The sequence below is a fragment of the Tachysurus fulvidraco genome, chromosome 16 (assembly GCF_022655615.1).
Source record: "Tachysurus fulvidraco isolate hzauxx_2018 chromosome 16, HZAU_PFXX_2.0, whole genome shotgun sequence".
NCBI classification, from domain to species: Eukaryota; Metazoa; Chordata; class Actinopteri; order Siluriformes; family Bagridae; genus Tachysurus; species Tachysurus fulvidraco.
Window position 1 is genome coordinate 17,074,546 of NC_062533.1, and position 14,743 is coordinate 17,089,288.

The 14,743-nt window shown below is 45.0% G+C and overlaps 1 protein-coding gene across 4 annotated transcripts in view; it reads left to right on the forward strand.

Moving 5' to 3' along the window:
• syne1a (spectrin repeat containing, nuclear envelope 1a) overlaps positions 1–14,743 on the forward strand; it is a 177,455-nt gene that overhangs the window by 63,481 nt on the left and 99,231 nt on the right. For 3 of the 4 annotated variants that reach the window (XM_047801922.1, XM_047801923.1, XM_047801921.1), the window contains 8 exons: positions 3,841–4,005; positions 4,396–4,568; positions 5,104–5,257; positions 5,984–6,127; positions 6,204–6,368; positions 6,448–6,765; positions 8,269–8,424; positions 9,627–9,797. In XM_047801922.1, coding sequence (XP_047657878.1) covers positions 3,841–4,005; positions 4,396–4,568; positions 5,104–5,257; positions 5,984–6,127; positions 6,204–6,368; positions 6,448–6,765; positions 8,269–8,424; positions 9,627–9,797 — 1,446 coding nt within the window. The remainder of the gene's footprint in view (positions 1–3,840; positions 4,006–4,395; positions 4,569–5,103; positions 5,258–5,983; positions 6,128–6,203; positions 6,369–6,447; positions 6,766–8,268; positions 8,425–9,626; positions 9,798–14,743) is intronic. The other variant, XM_047801920.1, reaches the window with a different exon arrangement.

Sequence of the window (14,743 nt, forward strand, 5' to 3'; positions counted from 1 at the left end):
AAAGCGTAGAGTGTTCTGAAGTGTCGGGTATACCGAGCTGTAGGGAGCATCAAGGTATTGGAAACACCAAAGTGTAGGACATACCTGAGTATAGGGTGTACTGAAGTGTATAGTGTACCAAAGTGTATGGTATACTGTATTATGAAGAGTACCAAAGTGGGGAGAAGAGCAAAGTGTAATGAGAACCAAGGTGTAGAAAACACCAAAGTGATGGGTTTACACAAATATGGGGTGTACCAAAGCGTATGGTATACCAAATTGTAGGGTATACTAAAGTGTGAAGAGTACTTGAAGTGTGGGGTATATCAAAGTGTAGGGAGTACTGAGGTGTAGGGCATACCCAAGTATAGGGTATACCAAAGTCTATGGTATACGGAAGTGTAGGGAGCACCGAAGTGTATGGCATATTCAAGTATAGGGTATACTGAAGTGTGAAGAGAATTTGAAGTGGGGGGTATACCAAAGGGTTGGGAGTACTGAGGTGTAGGGCATACTCAAGTATAGGGTATACCAAAGTTTAGGGTATACTGAGGTGTGAAGAGTACTTGAAGTGTGGGGTATATCAAAGTGGGAGGAGTACTGAGGTTTAGAGCATACCCAAGTATAGGGTATAACAAAGTTTAGGGTATTCCAAAGTCTAGGGTATCCGGAAGTGTAGGGAGCACCGAAGTGTAGGGCATACCCAGGTATAGGGTATATTGAAGTGTGAAGAGAATTTGAAGTGTGGGGTATACCAAAGGGTTGGGAGTACTGAGGTGTAGGGTATACCAAAGGGTTGGGAGTACTGAGGTGTAGGGCATACCCAAGTATAAGGTATACCCAAGTGTAGGGCATACCCAAGTATAGGGTATACCCAAGTGTAGGGTGTACTGAAGTGTAGGGTATACCAAAGTGTAGGGTGTACTGAGGTGTAGGGCATACCCAAGTATATGATATACCCAAGTGTAGGGCATACCCAAGTATAGGGTATACCCAAGTGTAGAGTAAACCAAAGTGTAGGGTATACCAAAGTGTAGGGTTTACTGAAGTGTGAAGAGTACTTGAAGTGTGGCATATATCAATGTGTATGGAGTACTGAGGTGTAGGGCATACCCAAGTATAGAGTATACCCAAGTGTAGGGCATACCCAAGTATAGGGTATACCCAAGTGTAAGGTATACCAAAGTGTAGGGTGTACTGAGGTGTAGGGTATACCCAAGTATAGGGTATACCCAAGTGTAAGGTATACCAAAGTATAGGGTATACCCAAGTGTAAGGTATACCAAAGTGTAGGGTGTACTGAGGTGTAGGGCATACTCAAGTATGGGGTATACCCAAGTGTAAGGTATACCAAAGTGTAGGGTGTACTGAAGTGTAGGGCATACCCAAGTATATGGTATACCCAAGTGTAGGGCATACCCAAGTATAGGGTATACCCAAGTGTAGAGTAAACCAAAGTGTAGGGTATACCAAAGTGTAGGGTTTACTGAAGTGTGAAGAGTACTTGAAGTGTGGCATATATCAATGTGTATGGAGTACTGAGGTGTAGGGCATACCCAAGTATAGAGTATACCCAAGTGTAGGGCATACCCAAGTATAGGGTATACCCAAGTGTAAGGTATACCAAAGTGTAGGGTGTACTGAGGTGTAGGGCATACCCAAGTATAGGGTATACCCAAGTGTAAGGTATACCAAAGTGTAGGGTGTACTGAAGTGTAGGGTATACCAAAGTGTAGGGTGTACTGAGGTGTAGGGCATACCCAAGTATAGGGTATACCCAAGTGTAGGGCATACCCAAGTATAGGGTATACCCAAGTGTAAGGTATACCAAAGTGTAGGGTGTACTGAGGTGTAGGGCATACCCAAGTATAGGGTATACCCAAGTGTAGGGCATACCCAAGTATAGGGTATACCCAAGTGTAAGGTATACCAAAGTGTAGGGTGTACTGAAGTGTAGGGTATACCAAAGTGTAGGGTGTACTGAGGTGTAGGGCATACCCAAGTATAGGGTATACCCAAGTGTAGGGTATACCAAAGTGTAGGGTGTACTGAAGTGTGAAGAGTACTTGGAGTGTGGGATATATCAATGTGTATGGAGTACTGAGGTGTAGGGCATACCCAAGTGTAGGGTATAGGGAAGTGTAGGGTATAGGGAAGTGTGAAGAGTACTTGAAGTGTAGGGTTTACCAGAATGTAGGGAGTACGGAGATGTAGGAAAAACAAAAGTGTATGGTATGCCCAAGTATAGAGTGTACCGAAATGCTTGGCATACCAAAGTGTAGGGTATGCCGAAGTGTGAAGAGTACTTAAGTGTGTGGTATATTGAACTGTGGGAATACTCGATCGTGGAGAATACTCAAGTGTTCAGTGGTATTTTAGAAGTGTTTTTTAAAAGTCTCTACAATTGAATCGATACTAACTGAACTGTTTTGGAAATGCCTTAAAAAACCTGAAAAACAGAAGGCTAATCATGTACTGTAAGGGAAAGGTCTTATTGTTTTTCGTCGACTGGTTGTTGGCAAACACACTGTCCAGAAGAGATAAATATTATATATTGGAGAAGGTATTGTGCTGTTGCTGCAGAATACAGCTGACCTTTAAACCTTTGTTTGTTGCTTCCTGTTTTCTCGTTATTGCCCCAATGTGATTTATTACACTCTCATCAGAAGAAAGCACTTTAGGCAGAAAGTCTAAACCAGTGCAGCATCCTGAAGCTCTGCTGGATTTCTAATGTGTTCATATTGTGTTCTATTGCCGTTCGTGTCGGAACACCGTCCGCATTCAGTTTGCTGATGTTCTATTTCTGGGCAAAGTGAAAAGCATACAAGGATGCTAAGTGAATATATTTCCTCACATTTATGCAGTTATGGGATTAATTCATTAAGGCAAAAAAAATGTATTCATGGCATTAGCGTCTCTAATGCTTTGAATTTTTTAAGTGGAAATTTCATGTAGTGTGGTGTAGTGGTTCTGTCACCGTCTACTGAGATTTCAGTCTGAATCACAGTGTATGTCATCTCCTAGACCGTTCTGATATAAAAACATTAATATCTAATAAGCCACCTAATGAATGAAAAATCACAGAACTATGCAGAGTATTAAACCACAAAGATTACTGAAACAAAGTCATTATAGAAGTGCAGGGAATCCTGAAGTACACAGAATAATGAGGATAATACTGAAGGGTGCACAATACTGAAGAGAATACTAAAGTGCACAAAATACTGGAGAACACTGAAGTGTACAGAATACTGAAGTGTACAGAATACTGAAGTGTACAGAATACTGAAGAGAATACTGAAATGTACAGAATACTAAAGTGTACAGAATAATTAAGTGTACAGAATAGTGAAGTGTACAGAATAATTAAGTGAACACTGAAGTGTACAGAATCCTGAAGTGTACAGAATACTGAAGAGAATACTGAAGTGTACAGAATGTTGAAAAGAATACTGAAGTGTACAGAATACTGAAGTGTACAGAATACTGAAGTGCACAGAATACTGAAGTGCACAGAATAGTGAAGTGCACAGAATAATGAACAGAATACTGAAGTGTACAGAATAATGAACAGAATAGTGAAGTGTATGGGATACTGTATTGTAACAAATACTAAAGTGTACAGAATACTGTAGTGAAGGAAATGCTGAAGCATGCAGTATATGGAAGTGAAGAGAATACAGAATACTGAAAGCCTATGCACTATTGCACTATTGCAGTTTAATTCATATTTAATTCTAAGGTGTACTGATGGTGTGGACTACTGTAGCATTGAGAATACGGAAGTTTAAGTAATACAGAAGTCTGTTCTGAATCAGTCAGCTGAATAAACAACATATACTTCTTTCCCTACCTCCACAGGAGAAGGTCTCCAGAGTGGAGCGTGTAGTTGGGGAGCATCAGCTCTTCTCCCAGGGCTTACAGGAACTTCAGAGCTGGGTTTCAGAAGCCCAGCAGATCCTCGAAACCTGCCGAAGTCCCAACGCTGACAAGAGCGTACTGCTTACCCGAATGAGCCAGCTTGAGGTACTGGTGCTCTTCATACATTAACACACTTCCAAACGGATCCCCGCACGGAATAATAATGATTCGGCTTGCAGAGTTTAGTGGCCTTATAATGTTACTGTAAACTCACTGTCTGATATGCTAATTAGTACGTAATGCATATTCATAGACATTTGATGAGAGTGAGATAAACTACAACAAGCTTTATTAATGACAAAGCGCTAAATCACACTGTTCTCTTATTATTGGAGACAGGTTTCTTCTTCCAAACAACGTCCTCATCGCCAGAGGAGATGCAGATAAATCTAATCTGTAAAGCAGATAAATCTAATCTAGACTGGTCAGCTAGCTAGAACTGACACTTTTTAAAATATTGGGATTATAACAGCAGTCACGTCGTTGTTATTTCAGGAGCTGTTAGCGGCACGTCAGGAGCGGGAGATCCAATTAAAGATGCTCATCACCAGAGGAGAAGCGGTGCAGAGGAACACCTCGGCGGAGGGCGTACCTGTGGTTCGCAAACAGATCCAGGACCTTAAAGATTCCTGGGATTTGCTTCTCTCAGCTGCGATACAGTGCAAAAGGTCTGGAGTTTATCGACGTCCTGTAACCGTCACGTACCTTTTAAAGTAGTTTTCTGTCGCGGTCATTACAGATTATATGACAGCGTTTAACGTTCTCGATTCTGATTGGTCAGGAGGTGATTCATTTGATTAGATCCGATTGGTCTATGATAATACATTAGCATTTCTATAGTAACGTGTGTAACATTTGTGGAAGGAGTCTCCAGTGTCTGAGACTGATTATTACCATCAGTTTTCGGACATCTACAGGACCGATCCATGACATTAAATGTAGCTACTGTATAATTGGATAAAATTAAAACGTATCAAGAGTGTTGGACTTGTTTTGAGTTCCATTGGTGATGGAACTTCGTTCAACACCAAAGAAAATAGAAATGATTTGTATAACAGGCAGAAGTTGATGATGTTGTTATGAATTCATATTCATGCCTAGCACGGTGTGACATGTTCAGACGTGTTGATTAGTGTGAAAAATACAAGTAGCATGTGAGAGAACATTTATTGCTTATTTCTTCCCTGTGTTTTGTATTCACAGTCAGCTAGAAGGTGCTTTGTCTCACTGGACCAGCTATCAGGAGGACGTGAGCCAGTTCGAGGGCTGGCTGGAACGAGTAGACGAGAGTCTGGGGAACTCGGATAAACACTGGACGGAGATGAGGGAGAAGACAGCGAATTTACGCCAAGCGAAGGTGCTTCGCACGGTCTATCGCTGTAATTTGTGTGTCCAGGATGGACATGACCGTCTAAATCGGCGATAAGCATAAAATATTTTCATATACTATAATAGTTTTAGTATTAGAAATGATGTTCATTTATTTCCAGTGTTCTAATTCTTTAGCGTTTCTATGGTAACAAAGGGACTCCGAAGATGCTGGACATAATCTAAACCTATTCAATAATAAACAACTAGAGAATTTTTTTTTTAAGTAGAATCTAACATTTTTTTTGTAGGGGCATGTTTATTAATCATTCTTGAAAGGAGTCATCAGTGCCAGAGCTTTGAAGCAGTTTTCTAGGATGTTGTAAAGTTGCAAGACTTTCAGTAACTTGACAATTATCATAGCCGGCATTCGGCCTCTGAGAATGTGTGGAACGTCTCATAGAGCATCATTACATATGGGGCTTAAAAGAAGAATCCCGTGTTTGTGATTTCAGCAATTCGAATAGATTTCTGTTTTAATAAATAAATAAATAAATAAATAAATAAATAAATAAATAAATAAATAAAACAAATAACTGTGCAGGTAATCACTGAAGTGTAAGAGAAAAACACTTATAGTAGTAACAGTAACTCCACTCCATTACACCATGCTTTTGTTGTATTATTTGTCTATAACAGTACATTATAAATATAATATATAAAGGATTTTACTTAAACAATGGGGTCTGTAATATATTCCCTGTTTTCCTGACAGCTGCTTTATGAGGAAGTGTTGAGTCACTCGAGCTTGTTGGAGACCATCGCCACAAAGGGATCCAACCTTCCCGAGCACTCGGCCACTCAGCGGGAGGTAGACGAGCTCAGCACGCAGTACAAAGCCATTAAGGATAAAGCCAATGTACGTCTATGAAACAAACCTAGGATCGAAAGCCAAAGTGAGCTTCGGAGTGACACTTGTTTTTTGTGTCCTTCAGGCTGCTGTCAAGAAGGCGGAGGAGCTGGTCCTGGTCCATCAGGAGTACCAGCGAGGTCTGCACATGTTCGAGGACTGGCTGGAGCAGGAGCAGAGCAACCTGGCTCTCCTTTCACCCCTGGATGGAGATGTGAACGCACTGGAGAAGACCTTGAAAGAGCTGCATGTGAGTATAGAGTGTAGAGCACTTTTTTCTCTTTATCCATTTGTGTCCTTGACATCTACGTCCCATTCCCCACAACCAGATGCTTCAGTCACGTTGCTCCGAGGGCCACGCCTTGCTGAAGTCGGCCCTGTCCAGTCGGGAGCAGGTGATCCCATGGGGTGTCCCTCAGATTGAGGACAGGGCGTTGGAGACTGCACAGAGAGAGTGGCAGGCGTACCAGGACAGGCTGGAGAACACTCAAGCTAGCCTGGAGCAGACGCTCGTCAGGCTGCAGCAGCTGGAGGGATGTTTCCAGAGCTTGGACCACTGGCTGGTAGACATTGAGCTCAAAGTCCGTCTGAGGAGCGACAGACGATCCGAGCGTGCTGCTAAAGAGCTCCAGCTCCAGCAGCTTCTGGTAAGGAGGAGAGAGGAACATACAGAATAACACTACGTTCATGCTAGCAGGTGATGGGTCGCTTGTCTCACTTGTAGTTTGATACTCCTGGGCGGTTTTAAAATGCGCTAATCAGATTAGCAAAGATACGTGACACGTGACTGGCCACAGGAATTGCCTCCTTACTGAGTCGAGTCATGTCATTTGCCTGGAAAAGAAATCGTGGCTCTGTGTAACACACGTAGAAAGAAAATGAAATTAAAAATATCTATTTCTCTCTCTCTCTCTCTCTCTCTCTCTCTCACATACATACATACATACATACATCTACATATATATATATATATAAACAAAAAAGCTAGAAATAATAAATTCGAAGGACTTTGTAGCTTAGTAACACAGCTCTAACACCCTGGCAGAGGAACACAGAGGATCTAAATAGACAAACTAATGAAGGGGAACAAGCAACAGGTGAGAATAATTAACTACCATGGCAACAGGCTCATGAGAACAGGAAGCAACGACCTTATAAGGAAGATGAAGGAGAAAACTGGACATTATGAAGAGTAAACAAGAATCAGAGCAGACGTTACAATATTTGACTGTCTCCAGGCTCCCAGAGCGCTCCAGCAGCGTTATAACACATCTGTAATCACATCCTCTTCTCTTCTCTTTCTTCTTTTCTGTCTTTCTCAGTGAAACTCTAATAGTTAGATTGATGAAATCTTCCTTCTTGTAATGTAATGACATATTTCTGTATATTTGCTGTAGATTGTGTATTCTTCGCTCATTAGCGAGCTTTGAGGGAAGAGAAGGAAAAAAGGAGAGAAAAGAGAAGAAAGAGACGAGAGAGGGAGGGAGAGAGAGAGAGAGAGAGAGAGAGAGAGGAGAAAGGACGAGGAGAGAGCGAGAGAGCAGAGAGAAAGAAAGAGAGAGAGAAAGGAAGGAGAGAGCAAGAGAGAGCAGAGAGAGAGAGAGCGAGAGAGAGAGAGAGCAAAGAAAGAGAGAGAGAAAGGACAGGAGAGAGAGCAGCGAAAGCAAAGGGAGAAAGAGGGCGAGAGAGAGAGAGAGCGAGAGGAGCAGAGAGAGAGAGATGAGAGAAAGAGAGAGTAGACAAGAAGGGAGAGAGTGTAGAACGAAGAGCGGAGAAAGAGAGAGAGAGAGAGAACAGAGGGAGAGTAGCTATGATGAGAGATGAGAAAGAAAGAGAGCAGCGCTCGATAGCTATCGATCTCTCGCTCTACGCGCGTGCGATCTGCTAGCACGTCCTGTTACGCTCTCTCCCCTCCCTCTCTCTCTCTCTCTCTCTCTCTCTCTCTCTCACTCATTCTCTCTCTCTCGCTCTCTCTTTCTCATTCTCTCTCTCTCCCTCTCTCTCCCTCTCTCCCTCCCTCTCTCTGTCTCTCTCTCTCACTCTTGCTCTCTCTTTCTCATTCTCTCTCACTCTCTCTCTGTCTCTCTCTCTCTCTCTCTCTCTCTCTCTTTCTGTCTCTCTGTCTCTCTCTCTCTCTCTCTCTCTCTCAGCAGTGGCAGGTGGAGGCTGTACAGAAGCAGGGTGAGATGGAGGCTCTGAGTGCTTTGGCTCAGCAGGTTGTGGAAGACTCTCATGTCAGCGCTCGGGTCAGCGCCCGGGTCACTCAGCTCACCACGCGCTACCACGCCCTCCTGCTGCGCATACAGGTCAGGGCCAAGAGCACATCATTTCCTTTAGGACCTCCGTGTCTATCTATTCATTCACTATAACACTACAACATCATAAGCGAGACCCAGAACTAACCTGATTCTTTCCACAACATTTAAATGTAGCTCTAAACGGATAACAATTACGACTTCTTTAATAAATACTGAACGCTTCACAGTCACTGTGCCTTCTCACCATGGCGTGGATCAATCAATTGTTCGACTAGTTGTCGAAGAACGGCGTCACTGAAATCAGATTAAATGTTCAGGGTATCTACAGAATCGTGGCCGATAAGGTCTGAGGTCACAGACGCATATATATTTAATTAGATAAACATTTCTTAACATCTCTGTGAATCCTACTGAACACAACTGCTTCTGCTGCCAGCACACAGTGATGAGTGTCATTTCTCATCTGTCTAAATTCTGGAAACTGTCCAGCTTGGGAAAGACACCCCCCCCCCTCCTTCTGTCCTCCCTCCCATCGCTCTGAATGAAAGATAAAAAAGAATAAATCCCGTAACGCTAAATCAAGACCACACGTCTTAAGCTTGGGATTAAACAATAAAGCGGGCGTCATTTTAGTTCCGCTACCGTGGCAACAACAGAATAGATTTTTTTTTTTTTAAAAACTGCAGTAATGTGTTTTTCCTCCTCTGTAACACACTCACGCTCACACCTCATCCACCCACCTTACACGTTAGAGGTGTGTGTAATTATTCAGCGAGAAACGACAGGCTGCCACATGTGCTGCAGTCGAGAGCTGCTGATAGGGGTGTGTGTGTGTGTGCGTGTGTGTGTGTGTGCGTGTGTGTGGGCTTAATTGGAGTCGAGAGCCAGGGCATCTGGGTACTTCATGAGACCTGACAGGAAAAAAAAAGATCAACAACATGAAATTCTCGCAAGAAACAGCGGGAAAATTCCTCGATTCCTCATTCGAGTCACGCTCACTTTCTGTAACCCAGAAATTTAGTGTTCAGATATTTTCAGCTGTTAAACGTCCTAATCAACATGAGGGACAAATAAACGGAACATATAGGGACATATAGGGACATATAGGGACATATATGTTATATGTAACGAGTCACCAAGGTGTATGTATTATTATGATGACATGACAGAATCGTTTTCCTCCAAAAAACGCTGTAAGACTCAATTAAACGTTCATGTACAAGGTGTGCAAACGCTCTGCTTTCATGCAGGAGACCATCCGCCAGCTCCAGGAGGAACTGAGGAGCATCAGTGAAGCTCAGGTCGCTCTCAGATCCTTCTCCGATTGGATGAGTTTGACGACGACGGGTTTAAAAGCAGCCAGCGAAAGCAAGCAAGCCCCGGATCGAGCGTCTCTGGAGAAAAAGATGAAAAGGCTGGAGGTATGATGCTGGGAATACACACACACACACACACACACACACACACACACACACACACACACACACACACACACACACACACTGCTGCAGAGATAAATGGACTGTCAGGGAGTTAATAGCTGCTGTATTCCACAGCAATTTGTCATTGATTTCATTCTCCTTCTCTATGAAATGACTTTGGTGAGGACAGAAAATTCACATGAATATCCATCAGCATCAAACATCATCTCCTTCCTCCAGAGTCCTGGTGTTTGTGAGGGTGTGAGTGAGTGAATGAGTGAGTGTGTGTGTGTGTAAGTGAATGAGTGAGTGTGTGTGTTAATGTGTGAGTGAGTGAGTGTGTGTGTGTTTGTACAGTATGTAAGTGAGTGGAAGCGCCGATGCCGTCGGAGTCGGTGGGAGAAGCGAGGGGCCGAGGTGCGTGGTGCTGAGGGAGTGCAAGCGCGACACCTACACAGTGGCGTGCGGGGTGGTTAAGATAAGGACAGAGCGGGGTGTTTAACCGCTATATGACGTCACACGCTTGGTTCTATCCCTGGATATCGCAGGTACGGCTGACTCTTGTGGCTCTGCATCTTACCACACTCACAAACTCATTTCTCTCAAAAATCAGGGGCCATTCTTATTATTCCAAGGTATCGCAACTACTTTTACTTATCCTAGCCAATCCTGAAGGAGTCCTTCCACCCAACGCATACCCTGTTTCTTGGTTGACCATTTCCATAACTCGCCACACTCCCCCCCGCTGACTCACACTGCAACTTTCATTTCGGCACTCCCCTCCCCATTCTCTTCTCCATCTAGGCTCCAAACATATACACAACACCCTCGTGTTCGTTCCTCTGTTCAACTCCGACATTGGCGATATTTTCATCACCACCAAGTTATTTATTCAACTTGTCCCTGCCTCTCCCTTTCCTCGCTCGCCAGGAAGCCGTGGTTTTCTATTCCTGCCTGAGCACAGTCCCTTCCTATCCGGACTTCGACGTCATAATCGCGATATCGGGTGGACGGGGATCAGGGAGGGAGGGAGGGGGGGTTGTGTGGTGTTTGTGAGTGTGTGTGTGTGTAAGTGAATGAGTGAGTGTGTGTGTGTGTAAGGTGAATGAGTGCGTGTGGTGTTAATGTGTGAGTGAGTGAGTTGTGTGTGTGTTTGTACAGTATGTAAGTGAAGTGTGGAGTGGGTGTGTAATGTGTGTGTGTGGTGTGGGCTGTGTATGTGGTGCTGTGCGTCGTGAGTCGTGTGGCTGTGTGTAGTGGGTTTGTGTGTGTTTGTGACTGTCGTGTGTGGTGTGTGTGTGGAGTGTGTGTGTGCTATTGATCGTGTGTGTGAGGGTACTTTAGGACCGAAGCGGGATGGGGAGGGAGAACGGGACGGTCGATGGGCACAGTGACGGGGAGGGAAGAGTCAGGGCGAGGGAGGGTCGGGACCGACTTGCGGGGAGCGGGGTGGGAGCGGCGTACGTCGTTTGCGGGGAGAGAGAGGGCTAGGGGAGAGTCTAGGGAGATGGGCAGAGGCGTGCGGCGCGGGAGGGGCGGGGCTGTGTGGGCGCATGCCGGCGCGTGGCGCGCGGCACGGGGCGCGGCGGAGTCAGCTGGAGACGGGCGTACGCAGTGAGTGGGTGCGTATGCGTGAGTGCTGCGCCATGCCCGAGAGTGGGTGCGAGGGGCGGCGGGCGTGCCGGGCCCGGGGCTGTGAGGGGCGTGTGTCGGTCGTGGGTGGGAGGGGATGTGAGAGAGCTGTGTGTGCGTGATGTGTGGGTGCGGATGCTATCGGAGAGCGGTGTCGAGCGAGGTGGTGAGGTGTGTCGGGTGGGTGAGTGTGCGGCGTGGGTGTGCAGGTGTAGAGTGTGTCGGGTGCGTGGGGTGTGAGGGTGGGTGTGTGTGAGTGGTGTCGGGTGATTGTGGCGTTGCGTTGTTTGTGTGTGAGTGAGGTGTGAGTGGGTGCGTGTGTGTGTGAGTGTGTCTAGCCTGTGGTGAGCGTGTGCTGTGGAGTGTGTGGGTGGTCGAGTGGTAGTGTGTGGGTGGGTGTGTGTGTCTGTGTGCTGTGTGTGGGGAGTGTGGGTGTGTGTGTGTGTGAGGGGCTAGTGTGTGTTGTGATGAGTGATTGGGCTAGGAGATACATGCAGGACCTTGAAGTCACCAGATGTGACCGTCTACTAAGATTTCCTCCTCTCAGGTCAAACACCACGTTAGCGAGTCTCACAGATAAACGTTTTGCATTGTGACATGTTTCTGTGAGTCACGTCACTGATGTCCAGCACAGTGTTGGGTCTCATACATGAAACACCTCCATGTCCAGAGGAGCAGCAACAAGAGGAGATCAGACACTAAACAAGTCGCCTCGTGTCACAAAGCACACGCTTGTTAGCACTGTTACATTTTAAATCCTCCACATCATGATCACGCTGCAAAATTAGGCAAATAATTCCATTAAATCTTTTAGATATGTTCTTTAATAAATTACAGAATAAATACAACTGCTTTTGGGATCATGGATTAAGGATTAAAGTGTGTGTTGAGGCAGTGTTAAGGTGTTACAGCCGCACTGAACACACACCGCTACACACACAGTTCTATTCATTTTCTCACTGCTTCACAAAAGCCATTGATTTGGTCTCACACTCTCACAAGCACTTGTGTTATTTGGGCCTCTGTGGGCCTGGCACAGTTCTGTATGTGTGTGTGTGTGTGTGTGTGTGTGTGTGTGTGTGTGTGTGTGTGTGTGTGTGTGTGTGTGTGTGTGTGTGTGTGTGTGTGTGTGTGTGTGTGTGTGGGATGAGGCGAGGTGAGGCGTGCAGCAGGGTATTGATTATATCTTTATGAAGATAGAGCACGGACTGCGTCTGTGAGTGTGGAGACAGTTCAGTGTCCTGCTGCAACACACACACACACACACACACACACACACACACACACACACACACACACACACACACACACACACACGCTGTGATGGAGGAGATGAAGGAGCGGTGTGTCTGTGCAACCTGCTGGCACAGACGGTGTAATTGATGCGATGTCCTGAGCATGTCAGTAGGACACGCCCACCTTCTTCCTCTTTATTTTTTTCTTTCTCTCATAGTTCCTTTCGATAAGAGAGATTATCTCTATCTATTTGGCTTCCTTCTTCGCTGCTCTCTCTGTCTCTCTCTGTCTCTCTCTCTCTGTCTCTCTCTGTCTCTCTGTCTCTCTCTCTGTCTGTCTGTCTGTCTGTGCCTCTCTGTGTCAATCTTGCTCTCTCTCTCTGTCTGTCTGTCTGTGTCATTCTCTCTCTCTCTCGAGAGAGCCCCCCCCCCCCCCCCCAACCTAGAGTCGAGAAGGTAGGGATGGGGATTATATATATACGTATATAGATATTATATCCTATAATATATATTTATGTATATGTCTTTCGTGATGTGTCATTCTCTCTCTATATCTATATAGAGATAGGTATATGGGGGAAGAGGAGATAGATAGAGAAGAGATAGGAGAGTATATATAGACTAGTGTATGCCGAGCGGGGGGAAAGAGATAGTATATATATATGGTTTAGGGTCGTGTAAATAGTTAATAGATCATATATATATTCTATATCTATAATATATTATATGTGTTGTAAATATATCTATATATGTAGTATGTGTAATATATTATATCTCTCTCTATCTATATATCTCTACTCTATACTATTATATATAATGGATGTATGTATGTATCTATACGACTATCTCTATCTCTCTCTCACTATATCTCGTCTATATCCTCACACACACAAAACACGTCACCCACACACACACACACACACACACACACTCTTTCAGTCTCACTGTCTCTTTCTCCCTCTCTCTGTCTGTCTGTTTCTCTCTCTCTCTCTCTCTCTCTCTCTCTCTCTCTCTCTCTCTCTCTCTCTCTCTCTCTCTCTCTCCCAATCTATCTCTCCCACAATCACGTCTTCCTCTTATAGACTCTTCCTCATCACATACAGTAATCCATCCTTCCAGCACTTCTGTTGTCAGGAACACTGTGTAAATAAAAAGAGTAAAAACCTTTACATTTCTATCTCATTACCCCGTATCTAAACAGACTCCATATTACGTGTGCTACAGCACCAGAGGGTGTTGGGGTGGTTGATCACTTCTCTCTAACAGCAACTCTGAAAAGTTTTTCCCGCGTGCAGCTGAAAACCACGGCATCAATTATATTCATGCTTTATGGTTCTATAGCAATAGCTACACCCGGAAGGAGCTCAGGCGCTGTTATAGGCTCTAAAGCTAAGGAAAGAAAACAATACAATAATATATACAGGATCAGGTGCTACTGTATTCGTCTTGTAGGAAACGAATCTGCAGTAAGACAGAGTAAAAAAAAAGGAAGAAGTGGGAGAAGAGGTAACAAATGGGGGAAGGGGGGGGGGAAGAACAGAGGGAAAGTAGGGGGGGGGAAAAGGCAAAAAGGGAAAAGGAATCGGAGGAGGAGGAGGGGAGGAGGGAGGGAGAGAGAGAGAGAGAGAAGAGAGACAGAGAGAGAGAGAGGAGACAGGAGAGGGAGAGAGAGAGAAAAAAACGAGGGAGAAGAGAGAGGGAGAGAGAGAGAAGAGGAAGAGCGAGAGAGAGAGAGAGAGAGAAAAACGAGAGAAAAAAAAGAGGGGATGAAGAGAGAGAGAGAGAGAGGAGACGAAGGAGGAGAGAGAGATGAGAGGTAGAGAGAGAGGGAGAGAGAAACCAAATCAAAGCGGGAGAGAGAGAGGGGGAGAGAGAGCGAAGAGAGAGAGAGACGAAAGAAGCGAAAACAGAGCGGCGAAAAAAGAGAGGGAGAAAAGAGGGGCGGAGGAAGAGAGAGAGAGAGAGAGGAGTGAGAGGAGAGAGGAGAATAGGGGCGAACCAAAAAAAAGAGAGAGATGAGAGAGGCCGAGAGAGAGAGAGAGATCCTCTTCTCTCTCCCACTCTCCCCCCTCTCCCTCT